The following is a 12,766-nucleotide window of genomic DNA, read 5'->3' as shown; positions in this document are numbered from 1 at the left end:
GTTTTTCAGAAAACAGGATGAGGGGAACTCGTCGATCAGCAAGATTGACTGGAGTGCCACCTGAGGATGAGGGCACGAGCGCCCGTCCTCCAGCATTGCCTAGGGCAATGTCTAGTAGGTCTAGCAGAGACAGAGCAGTAAGAGACCTAGAAGGTCTTTGGATCTGGGTAGGAGCAGATCAGTTAGAGGAACAGTTCAGGGAGAAGCGTCAGAGGACATGGGGGATGATATGGATGTAGAGCAGAGGAGGGATGGCAGTCTGGGAGTTAGCATGTCAGAAGAAGGAATGGGAGAGTCCCAAGGAGGCACTCAGGCCTCGGGATTTGTTCAGCCACCCCACTACCCACACTTCTCACAACATCCCGGGTATTCGATGGGAGGTACATCGGATTACCCTAGCTTTCACCCCTTATCCCACACAGATGCCATACCCACTACTACCCACCATATTCACAATACCCAATGTATCCACCCCACCATACTATCCAAATCCAGCAAACCTACCTCAGAAATGTTGCACCACCTCCACCACCTACAGAACCAGCAGCCCCAGTTGCTCAGCCATCTAGACCTAGCTCAGCCAGTGGGAGCAAGGTTAAGATGACTGACTACATGAAATTGGGTGCTCCCCAGTATGAAAAAGGGGATGACCCATTTGTGTATCTTGAAAGGGTTAAAGTGATTACAGAGGAGATTGGGGCTGATGACAGTAGAGCCATTCAGATGGCTGGGTTCACGCTTAAGTGCAAGAAGGCACGAGAGTGGTTCAAGAATTATGTGAACCCGAGAGTGGACAGCATGTCCTGGGAAGAATTTGCAAACGAGTTTGCAGGATGGGCTTTTCCCGATAGTTCAAGGGAGCTGAAGATGATAGAGTTTGAACAGTTGAGGCAGACAGATGAAATGAGTGTAGAGGAGTACACCGACAGATTCTTGGAGCTGTTGCCTTTGCTGGGCAGAGTCTGGATACAGATTCGAAGAAGTCAAGGAGGTATGTCATGAAACTTCATTCCAGGTATTCCTCCTTGATTCAGTCCATGGACAGGGAGAGCTTCCATGCCATAGTAGATATGGCTAGGAAAATGGAGGCCAGTGCCATCATTCAGGGGACAGTTAAGCAGACAGTGGCACAGCCTTCTGGTTCTAAAACTCCGGGTGGGGGAAGATTAGATCCTTCTACCCTGAGTGCAGCAGCTTCAGGCAGTAAGAGATGGGGTAAGCCCAAGGGTAAGAAGAATAAGTTCTGGAATAAAGTCAAGTCCAGTCTGGGATTTGGGAGTGGCTCAAGCTCTGGTGCGGATAATGCAGTTTGTGCGAAGTGTGGTAGGCCACACAGGGGAGTATGTCGGTTTGGGACGAACGCCTGTTTCAGATGTGGTCAGGAGGGGCATATGGCTCGAGAATGTCCAAGAGCAGTCCCGATGGCTCAGTCCCAGCAGACAGCTCAGGCAGTGTAGCGCAGCCAGCAGCTCCAGCCATGACTCAGGCCAGTGGCAGAGGCAGAGGGTGAGGGGCAGCCTCTTGTTCAGCGAGTTTCAGAGGTGAAGGTCCGTCAGCTCCAGCACGGATCTTCACAATGACACAGCAGGAGGCAGATGCATCTAACACCGTAGTGGCAGGTAACTTAATCATTGGTTGTTCAGATGTGTATGCCTTGATGGACCCTGGTGCATCTCATTCTTTTATTGCTCCGAGAGCCGTGGGGAGGTTAGGTCTGATGACTTCTGGGTTAGAGTGTCCTCTCTGGGTCAGTGGACCCAAGTGTGATCCATCAATGGCAGAGTCAGTCTGCCAGTGTAGTCCTGTGTTTGTTGAGGGAAGATGCTTGTCCGCCAACCTAGTGGTTCTAGATTTGATAGATTTTGACGTCATTCTAGGGATGGACTGGTTATCTACCCATGGTGCTACCTTGGACTGCAGGGACAAGGTAGTCAGGTTCAGAGGTCAGGATGGGTCTGAGGTTGTCTTCAGAGGAGACAAGAGGGGTACACCTAGAGGTCTGATATCAGCTCTTCAGGCTCGTAGGTTGCTCAGGAGGGGATGTCAGGGGTATTTGGCTCATGTGAGAGAGCTTAGCAGTCAGGTCAGAGAGCCCGCCTCAGTGCCAGTGGTTAGAGAGTTCTTAGATGTGTTCCCAGACGAGCTGCCAGGTTTACCACCTGCTAGGGAGATAGAGTTCGAGATAGAACTAATGCCTGGAACCCGACCAATCTCTATCCCTCCCTACAGGATGGCGCCAGCAGAATTGAAAGAGTTGAAGGAGCAGTTGCAGGAGCTGGTAGACAAGGGCTTCATCCGACCGAGTACCTCACCCTGGGGTGCTCCAGTTTTGTTCGTGAGAAAGAAGGATGGATCCCTTAGACTTTGTATCGACTACAGGCAGTTGAACAAAGTCACTACCAAGAACAAGTACCCTTTGCCAAGGATCGACGATCTATTCGACCAGCTAGCAGGAGCGGGTTATTTCTCCAAAATAGATCTGAGATCTGGGTACCACCAGATGAGGATCAGAGATGAGGATGTGCCAAAGACGGCTTTCAGGACCAGATATGGGCATTTTGAGTTCCTTGTAATGCCGTTCGGGTTAACCAACGCCCCTGCAGCATTCATGGATCTCATGAATAGAGTGTTTAGCCAGTACCTGGATCACTTCGTTATTGTCTTCATAGATGATATCCTAGTGTATTCCAGGAATGCAGAGGAGCATGCCCATCATCTGAGGTTGGTTCTACAGACCTTGAGGGAACATGGCTTGTATGCTAAGTTCTCTAAGTGTGAGTTCTGGTTGAGGAGCATTTCGTTCTTGGGGCATGTAGTGTCAGAGAATGGGATAGAGGTGGACTCCAAGAAGACAGAAACTGTGGCTAACTGGCCTAGACCCACTTCAGTGACGGAGATCAGGAGTTTCTTGGGTTTGGCAGGTTACTACAGGAGGTTCATTCAGGACTTCTCGAAAATAGCAACTCCTCTGACCAGACTAACCAGGAAGAATCAGAAATTTCTATGGACCGACCAGTGCGAAGAGAGTTTTGAAGAGCTTAAGAAGAGGTTGACTTCAGCACCAGTTTTAGCTCCGCCATCTAGTGATGAGGACTTTACAGTCTTTTGTGATGCGTCCCGTGTGGGACTGGGTTGTGTACTGATGCAAAATGAGAGGGTGATTGCTTATGCTTCGAGGCAGCTAAAGAAGCATGAGTTGAATTACCCCACACATGACCTTGAGATGGCAGCAGTAATCTTTGCACTCAAGATGTGGAGGCACTACCTCTATGGGGTAAAATGTGAGATCTTTACAGATCATAAGAGCCTGCAGTACATCCTGAGTCAAAGAGATTTGAACTTGAGACAGAGGAGATGGGTGGAGCTGCTGAGTGACTATGATTGCAAGATTCAGTATCATCCGGGTAAGGCGAATGTCGTGGCAGACGCCCTAAGCCTGAAGTCACTAGGCAGTCTATCCCACATCACGGCAGAGAGGAGACCAATTGTGAAGGAGTTTTACAAGCTCATTGATGAAGGTCTACAGTTGGAGTTGTCTGGTACAGGTGCCTTGGTTGCTCAGATGAAAGTGACACCCGTGTTTCTGGAGCAGGTGGCTCAGAAACAGCATGAGGACCCAGAGTTAGTGAAGATTGCCAGGACTGTTCAGTCAGGCAAGGACAGTGAGTTCAGATTTGACAATAAGGGGATCCTCCGCTATGGGAGTCGTTTGTGTGTACCAGATGACATAGGGCTAAAGGGAGACATTATGAGAGAGGCTCATAATGCAAGAGACAACATTCACCCCGGGGCCACCAAGATGTATCAGGATCTGAAAAAGGTTTACTGGTGGCCAGCTATGAAGAGAGATGTGGCACAGTTTGTGTCAGCCTACGAAGTGTGTCAGAGGGTGAAGCTGGAACATCAGAAGCCGGCTGGAATGCTTAACCCGCTACCTATTCCAGAGTGGAAATGGGAGAATATAGCTATGGACTTCGTAGTGGGGTTACCGGCGACGTCCAACAGATTGGACTCCATATGGGTGATTGTGGACAGACTCACCAAATCTGCTCACTTCATCCCTGTCAGGAGTGGCTATTCTGTGGACAAATTGGCGCAGGTGTATGTTGAAGAGATAGTCAGACTGCATGGGGTTCCTGTTTCTATAGTGTCAGATAGAGGACCCCAGTTCACCTCCAGGTTTTGGCGGAGTCTGCAGGATGCCATGGGTACCGGGTTGGATTTTAGCACTGCCTTCCATCCACAGACAGACGGACAGTCAGAAAGGACCATCCAGACCATAGAAGATATGCTAAGAATGTGTGTGCTGGACTTTGGCGGTTCTTGGAGGCAGCATCTACCTTTGGTGGAGTTTGCCTACAATAACAGCCATCATGCTAGCATCGGGATGGCTCCATATGAAGCTTTATATGGGAGGAAGTGCAGGTCACCTGTTTGCTGGGAGAAAGTTGGAGAAAAGGCCTTGGCAGGGCTTGAGCTAGTAGAGATCACCAGCAGGGTGGTACCCTTAATCAGAGAAAGAATCAAGACTGCTGCAAGCAGACAGAAGAGTTATGCAGACATCCGCAGAAGGCAAGTAGAGTTCCAGGAGGGGGATCTAGTATTGCTCAAGGTGTCTCCAATGAAAGGAGTGGTTCGGTTCGGAAAGAAGGGTAAGCTGGCTCCGCGGTACATCGAACCCTTTGAAGTCTTGCAAAGGATTGGGAATGTATCGTACAAGCTGGATTTACCTGCTTCAATGGAGAGAATCCATCCGGTTTTCCATGTTTCTATGTTGAGAAAGTTCGTGTCAGATCCGGGCAAGGTTCTTAGTGAGCCTGATGTGGAGATCCAAGAGGATCTCACCTATGTTGAGCAGCCGGTACGGATTCTGGACACTCAAATCAGGAAGCTGAGAAACAAGGAAATCCCGATGGTGAAAGTCCTTTGGAACCACCACAATATGGAAGAATGCACCTGGGAGACACGGGAGTCCATGCTCCAGCAGTACCCTTATCTTTTCTAAGGTTGGTTTCTTATATGCTTCATGTGTTTTATGTGTATAATATGTTGTATGCCTTGCATGTGCTAGTTGAGGAACATTCGGGGACGAATGTTCTTAAGGGGGGGAGAATGTAATACCCGGTTAGACTCCGGTATCGGAATTCCTACCGTCCGGTGGAATCTCGGATGTCGGAAGCCTCTAGTAGGGTAAAACCATGTTTTTTATGAAATGTTTTAATGTGTTTTATGTTTTAAGCATGAAAGAAAATGAGTTTTTGCATGAAAATAGCATTGGAGGAAAACTCAGGTTCGGCCGCCGAACCTCAAGTTCGGCCGCCGAACATGCATGCGTTGCGGGTGTGCTTTAGGCCCCCGAAAGCATAAGTGAGGGAAGTCTAGGTTCGGCCGTCGAACCCCAAGTTCGGCCGCCGAACATGGCATGCATGCGGAGGCACATTCGGCCCCCGAACGTGGTCTGGCCAGCCACTATAAAAGGGTCCCTTAGCCGAAAATGGGCGAGCTTTTTCCCCATTTTCGGCCAAGGTGAGCTCTTCGCCGTCCCTCACCCATCTTTGATGTTTTTCCTCTAAATCTTTCAAGATTTTCATTTGTTTTAACTTTGTTTTGAAGATTGAAGCTTTTGAGCAAAGTTTTGGAGCTTGGAGGTTCAAGAACCCAATCTCTCCCAACTTCGAGTTTAGGTCGTCTCCCTCTCGATCTTCAAGAGGTAAGAGCCGATCTTAAGCTCATTGCATGTTTTAAGTAAGTTTTAAGTAGATCTATGGGGGTAGAATGCATGTTTAGGTTATGGTTATGTTTATGGGTATAAATGTATGTTCTTGAACAATGTGGATGCTTGATGTGTTGTAGATGGGGTTTATGATGGTTTGAGGCCCCTAGGAACATGTATGCTTGTGTATGTGTGTTGTAGAATAGGTTTAATGCATGTTTGGAAGGTTTGGAGGCGAAATGTGTAAAGGGAGCCAAGTTTCTGCCCTTTGGCAGAAACGAGGTTCGGCAGCCGAAGGACTTTCGGCCGCCGAACATGGCTGGGGAGGCAGCCTTTCGGCTGTCGAAGCTTGCCCCCAAAAGGGAGACTTTCGTCTCTGTCTGGCAGTTTCGGCCGCCGAAAGTGCCGCCGAACATGCATGAGTTTCGTCTCTGTCTGGGAGTTTCGGCCGCCGAAGGTGCCGCCGAACCTGCCTGACTTTCGGCTCTGGAGGGACTTTCGGCCGCCGAACCTGCCGCCAAAAGTGCCCTGTCCAGGCCTCCTTTGCATGATTTTGTATGGTTGTTTCATGATGTTTTAGGGGGTTTTTGGGGAGTAGTTTATAGTTATGTTCAGGTATGTTTGGTCCCTCATTTGAGTCCACCGTGTAGGTTCGGACCCGAGGAACCGATGACCCCAGCAGTGAGTTCAGCTATTTCGGTGTTGTCAGAGTCAGCCAGAGGTGAGTGGAACTAAACTTAATCTTTTAAATTAAATGTTTTATCATGTTTCATGCATCATGATTATGCAATAGGATGATTGCATTAATTTCACGAATATGCCGCATTGCATCGATTGTTGTTGATGTGGGTGAATGTTGGATGATCCAATTAGTCCATGACAGGAAGACCAGGACCCCATTCTACGGCCTGGCACAGAGTAAGGAAAGACCAGGACCCCATTCTACGGCCTGGCACGGTAATGGGACTCGAAGACCAGGAGCCCAGAGGAGGCCCTGGGATAATGGTAAGTAATGTATGTATGACAGGAAGACCAGGACCCCATGCTACGGCCTGGCACAGAGTTAGCTTGGACTAATTGGTGACAAGTTCACCCAACCCTTATGTGAATTGTCTGTGTTATGATGCATTTCATTGGAGCATAGTGTTAATATGTTTTATAGTTCTGCTCACTGGGCTTTTAGCTCACCCCTCTCCCTTTTACCCCCAGGCTTGCAGGTACAGGATAGAAGAGGAGGTCGGTTAGAGTAAAGCTTGTTGTGTAATAGATAGAATGTGGACATGACAAATCGTAGTACGATGTAATGTAAAAGTACAGTATAGTTATGTAATGATGTATATGGATGTTAGAGGTGTGCTTGACCATAGATGATTGTTATCCCTTTTATTACATGATCTTAGAGATTTTACGATGTTTATGTAAACCAACTCAACATATGTTATGTCACCCATCTGGGGGCACTGATGAGATCCCACAGAGGGATCAATGTTTATGTTTTATGTTATATACAGTGCATGCACAGGTTGAGTATGGTTGATGTATATGGAAATAAAAGTTTTAATTTTTATGTATGTTGTTGATCATGTATGGGATTATACAGGTTTACAGGTTAGATGTCAGGCTTGCTACGGGTCCCGGCGGCCTTAAGCCGATCTGGATCCTAGCGCCGGTAGCGCTCCGATTTTCGGGTCGTTACATAAGCCGATCTGGATCCTAGCGCCGGTAGCGGTCCGATTTTCGGGTCGTTACAGAATGATATTGATATTTTGATACCGCAATGCAATGTCTGGTTATTTATGCTTCCACAAGCTGAAACTCTATCACATCTTCTCCTTGTTGGTCATAGTTGTACTTCTACTAAATTAAGGGTCCTTTTGTTTTTAATTTCTATTGCATGCATATCTACCAATATATGTCTTAGTGTAACTTGTGGTTGTTATAGTGATATATCAATTAGTCGCTGTTGTCTATCAATTTTTGTTACCGTTGTCATATTTTTCTGTCCTATTTCTTGTCTATCAAGCAGCGTGTCAATGTTTTCTTTAATATTTTAGTGGTTGTTATAATTATTAGTTTAAATTTAAATGATTAGATATTAAATTATGAATTTATATACTACTTTTTGAATTTATATTTAGTTAATTTAATTGGATAAATTAGACTTTTAGTTCTTTTCTAAGCCCTTTTATAAATATACCTAATGTAAAATGCTATTTATAACGCATTGATAAAAAAAAAAAAAAAAAATTAAATTCCATGAAATAAGGGATTTAGGAGAAGAAAGAGCATGTAGGACACTCAACTTGCATGTGAATTAAAGTTGTTCACTTTAATTGGTGGGTGAAGGTATGTCTCTTTGCTCTATTTACAACACAAATAAATATGGGACTCTTCATCCATTCCCCAAGGTCAACTACCCAACTCTACAATTATTTGAACCATTTGCTTATTGGGATTTTTGTTCTCATCCCATTCTCCTCAACTCCCACATGAGTTTCACAATTTCAAGACCACATAAATGACTTTTTTTAAAATTTTTTCTTTTCTAACTTCAAGAGTTTTCTCATGAATTTTCCCTTTTTTTATTTATATTGTAAATCTCAATCTTCAATAGCCTTAAATTGAAAAAAAAAAATTATGAGTTAGATTTAATAGATAAAAAATTGCATAGAAGATGTTGAAATCTTTCATTATATCATAATTTTGGATTATTTTATAAAAAAATTCATGAAATTATTATATAATTTATATTTTATTTAAAATATTTTTAATTTGAAAATTAAAATTTTTAATCTCAAATTAGAGAATTTGTAAAAAAAATTAATTTAATTAAATTTTTATAAAATTATTGATTTGAAATAGAAAGTTAGAAACGAAAACTAGTATGGGTGATCAGTATTCGATTCAAATCGAAACAACTGATCGAACTGAATTAATTTAAAAATTCAGTTCGATTTTTTATTCAGTTCGATTTTTTATTCATTTCGATTCGGTTCGATTTTTAATTTTAAAATTTTTAATTATTTCAATTCGGTTTGGTTTTGATAAAAAAATCGAACTGAACCGATTAGTGATAATAATATATTATTTTTAATAATACAGAAAGATCAAAATATTAAGGTTGAAATATTTTAATTAAATTTTAAAATATTAAAAATAAATTGTAAAAAATAAAAAATTTATTAAAAATTCAAACCGATTAAATTGAATAAAATCATATCAGATTAGTTTGATTTGATTCGATTTTTAATCAAAATCGATTCAATTTGACTTTTATAAATACTAAAATTTTAATTTTCAGTGTATTCGGTTGGATTCAATTTTAAAACGAATAGATTGCTGACTGCTAAAAACTTAGAGGGCACTCATTTTTATGATAGATGAAAAGATTTTCTTAGGAAATCTGTATAATAATACTAAGCTTTTACAAAGAAATTTTTTCCTTTTTTAATTCTTCATTTAGCTAACTGTTGTTGAGATGTTAGGTTAAACTATAAATCACTAATAATATATTAAAATAGAATAAAGTTTAGTTTTGCCCCTAATTTTTTTTATCCATATCTAAAAGCTTATTTTTAATTTTTATTTCGATTAATTTATCGATTTTATTTAAATGAAAATATGTTCAATTTTATGTTAAATATTGATATTTTTTTTTATGAAAATTTATTATTAGTAGTATAAAATATAAAATCATATTTAACTATTACTTTTTAAAAGAAAACACACTGAAATTATGTAATAAAAACTAGATAATCATCAATTAATTTGGACAAAAATTAAAACTCGAGATGATTCATTTTGTAAAAAAATAAATTTAAATAAAATTTTAAAAATTATGTAAAATTTTAATTTTTGTTAAAATAATTTTTTTTAAATTAAAAAAATAAAATAAAAAATCAATTAAATTAAATTGAGTTTCTGTGAATTCGTTCATTCCAAAGGAAAAGTGGATCTAGACCTCTAATCTAATTTTACAAAAATCAAATTAAGCTTCTTAATATATTTGGTAGAATTGAAGAAATATCCAGCCTCCCTTGTGTACAATTGCATTATTTCCTTAAAAGATACTCCTAAGCCTAGAGCTTGCAACTTGAGCTTTTGCTGCAACAAGAGTGGTTGCTATGTGCCTAGTTCTCTCTTTCTCAACACTGTTTCAGGGTCAGAAATTATCAGATTTACTGGGTTTATAGGCTAGATGAACTCCTGCAACTACATACAAAATTGAAGGATCATTGTAAGAATATCTTGTGAAGTTCCACATCCCCATGGTATTCAAGCAAAATAATTCATATGTGATTATGGCAATTCTCATTTCATAAAGTGTTTTTTGGAGTTAAATCTGATACATTTTATCAATATGATATCAGACATGATCTCAGTCTCGAGTTGAGCTATCTGCAGATATTCACTCCAGCAAGTTTCACACTCCAGCCCAGTCGTCCGACATTTGACTGGATATTGAGGAAAATGCTTCATATATGTACACAGAGTGAATCCAGGGAACACAACTATCAGAAACATTCTTCCATCACATGAACATCAGCAATTTTCACCTGCCTTCGCAAAGCGCCCTTTCACTCTTGTCCTCGTATCAGCTATAGCCTTCCTTGACTCGTAGCGAACACGATGATCAAATCTGTTCATAGTTTATAACATCATTATACAATAAACATGAAGTTTCTAATTAAGTTTTTTGAAGGCCAAAGAATCAACATATATAAATGAAGGATAAGTATTATACCTTCGAGTTTGCTTTTTCTCCTTGTATCGTAACATGGCAATGCATCTGTTCTTTGCAAGAAGTTCCATGTCCACCTTTGGTCTCACCCTGAATGCAGTTCCAAAACAAGCCAGAGGAGACCTCTCCGCTACCTGCACATTACTGGGGCTAGTGCAAGTTTTGGCCTCCATTAATATGGATTCTAATGATGGTTCAATTAGGGATGTAGTTTCAGTTTCTCCTGTTCTTGCTGTGTCCATGGACAATTTTTTATTAGAGCAACTCTGCAATTGACAAGGATATAATTAATACATTTAACATAAAGCAGTAAGGCCCTTCCTGTGCTGATTTTAGGCATAGGGACCAACTATGCAAGCTACTCAATAGAAGCCTTCATCAGTGCATTGGCACCTTCTGCTATACTTATGAAGACAAGTTTCTTCCCTGCAAGATAATTCCTCCAAACAGTTGATGAGAAAATTTTCAATTAATATCTCTCAAGATGAAATTGCCTTCAAAATGCTATTCATGGTTCACAAATGTCCCCAACAGACAAATCGTTTGAAATTAGAGAAAATAGAATGGCTTACATCTCTTGACCGTATATTCTCAGAGGGCGTAGAGAAATTTAGTTCATATATGTCTTCCGACAGTTTTCTTGTATTGAAGGCAGCTTCTTCAGTAAGGTTGTCATAATTCTTGATCCTGAGGCCAGGATCCTTTGCATTGTCTCCTGCTTCTTTTGGACCAGGTTCTGCACAATCTCTTGTTGCTCCCAGTTGAAAATCCCATATCTGGGAAGGCAAGAGAAATACATTTATAGAAACTATTTTCATCCAAATAAAACAGATTACAACTTCTTGTGTTTATTAATTGAATCTATAATATCATTCAGACATGCATTAATGGTATGCAACCCTCCCACTTGAAAACTTATTACCAGCATGTCTAGTAGACAGTATTAGAAATTTTGGTCCAAACCTGAGCTGCCTGATATGGTGGATCACAATCCCACAAAAGATCTCCCTCACTGTCGCTTGCACCTTCCTGATTGGGCAACACAGAAGTAAACGGCACTTGTTGGTTAAGCAATTCTTCCTCATCCACATTATCCACTTCGAGACTCTCCAAACTCCGGAGCTGTGCACATCTACTTGGCGGAGTCTCAGGCCCCAATTCTTCTGCATCTCCATCCACTCTTATATTTTCCCTCTTGCCCAACTCCATCAATTGCTGATGCATTTCTCGCCTACACTTGCCAGAGCACAAGAAAACTGAAGAACTACCACTTGGAACCAACAAATCTTGCAAATCTACCGTTTTTTGCTCATACAAAGAACACCCGGTATCTGAAGTCGTAAAAATTTTCGGTTGCAAATCAAGCCCAAATAGAGAAGCGAGCTCAATGGCTGGCGGGCATCCCGTGAAGCCTTCAATAGGAATTCGACTATGAAAAGGTGGTGAAACAGAGAAGCTAGCATCACAATCTTGACAGAGGACAAGATTATCCAATGAGAACTGAACTGAGGCTGATTCAGCCCAGCAATTGTCACAAATGAGTGACCTGAGGTGCTTGAGAGAGAGAGCATTTGCAGAGTGAACCTGGTGGTCACAAAGGAAACAGAGCTTCGCAGAGTCAGCCTTACAGTACAAAAGAGCAACATTAGAGTTGCAAAAATCACACGGTGGTATCAATAAAGAGTTTCTTGATTGAGAACATAAAGAATCCTCCATTACCAGCCAGTAAAACAACAAATTAAGCAAAACCCAGTAGAAATGGATATGGAAAGAGGAAATTTAAGGTGGAGATGCAGTAGAAATTATTAGAAGTAATTGAAATGATGCGGTTCTCAGTTTGATGAAAAGATAGATAGAGCACATGGGTGAGTACAGAAGAGAGCCAAGAGGAAGCGAAGTTCTGCCGAGAAGCATGATAAGCATGGAAAAGGAAGGAATGAAAGAGATTGCAGACGTAAATCTGTAATGGGAGATTGATGGCGGTGACAGGTGGGGATCCACACGTGATAAATTCATCACTTTTTGATGAGCTGGAACCAAAGGGCATTTGCGTCTTTCCCTTTATTCGGAAAAAGCTTTCACGACAAGGAAATTATTAAGTGGATTTAGTTCACCATTCATCCAAACGGCAATACGAGTCTCATCTAATTTTTTATATTGAAATGTAATTGCTTATACTTCAAAAATTTTATGATTTATGATTTATGATAAATTGAATTTAGATAAATATTTTTTATGTAATGAAATTTATATAAATTAAAATATATAAATATAGGTCTTTTTATAAAAAAATTACATAACATATATTTATA

The 12,766-nt window shown here is 41.3% G+C and overlaps 1 protein-coding gene across 1 annotated transcript; it reads right to left on the bottom strand.

The window, feature by feature from the left end:
* Positions 1-9,990: 9,990 nt before the first annotated feature.
* LOC110626034 (zinc finger protein CONSTANS-LIKE 14) lies at positions 9,991-12,406 on the bottom strand. Its single transcript, XM_021771764.2, has 4 exons — positions 11,418-12,406; positions 11,027-11,230; positions 10,458-10,720; positions 9,991-10,352 (listed from the first exon to the last, which is right to left on the bottom strand). The coding sequence occupies exons 1-4, from the start codon at positions 12,168-12,170 to the stop codon at positions 10,256-10,258; spliced, it is 1,317 nt and encodes a 438-aa protein (XP_021627456.1). The 5' UTR covers positions 12,171-12,406; the 3' UTR covers positions 9,991-10,255.
* Between the last annotated feature and the right edge of the window lie 360 nt (positions 12,407-12,766).

This window comes from Manihot esculenta, chromosome 11 (assembly GCF_001659605.2).
Source record: "Manihot esculenta cultivar AM560-2 chromosome 11, M.esculenta_v8, whole genome shotgun sequence".
In the NCBI taxonomy this organism is placed as follows: Eukaryota; Viridiplantae; Streptophyta; class Magnoliopsida; order Malpighiales; family Euphorbiaceae; genus Manihot; species Manihot esculenta.
Note: the sequence above shows the minus strand (reverse complement) of the source record. Positions and strands in the feature narration are given on the sequence as shown.

Coding starts and splice junctions, on each gene's coding strand:
- LOC110626034 (XM_021771764.2), bottom strand. CDS start 12,170: ATGGAGGATTCTTTATGTTCTCAATCAAGAAACTCTTTATTGATACCA. Junction 11,231..11,417: donor CACCATATCAGGCAGCTCAG/GTTTGGACCAAA, acceptor TTGCCTTCCCAG/ATATGGGATTTTCAACTGGG. Junction 10,353..10,457: donor GAGAAAAAGCAAACTCGAAG/GTATAATACTTA, acceptor AACTATGAACAG/ATTTGATCATCGTGTTCGCT.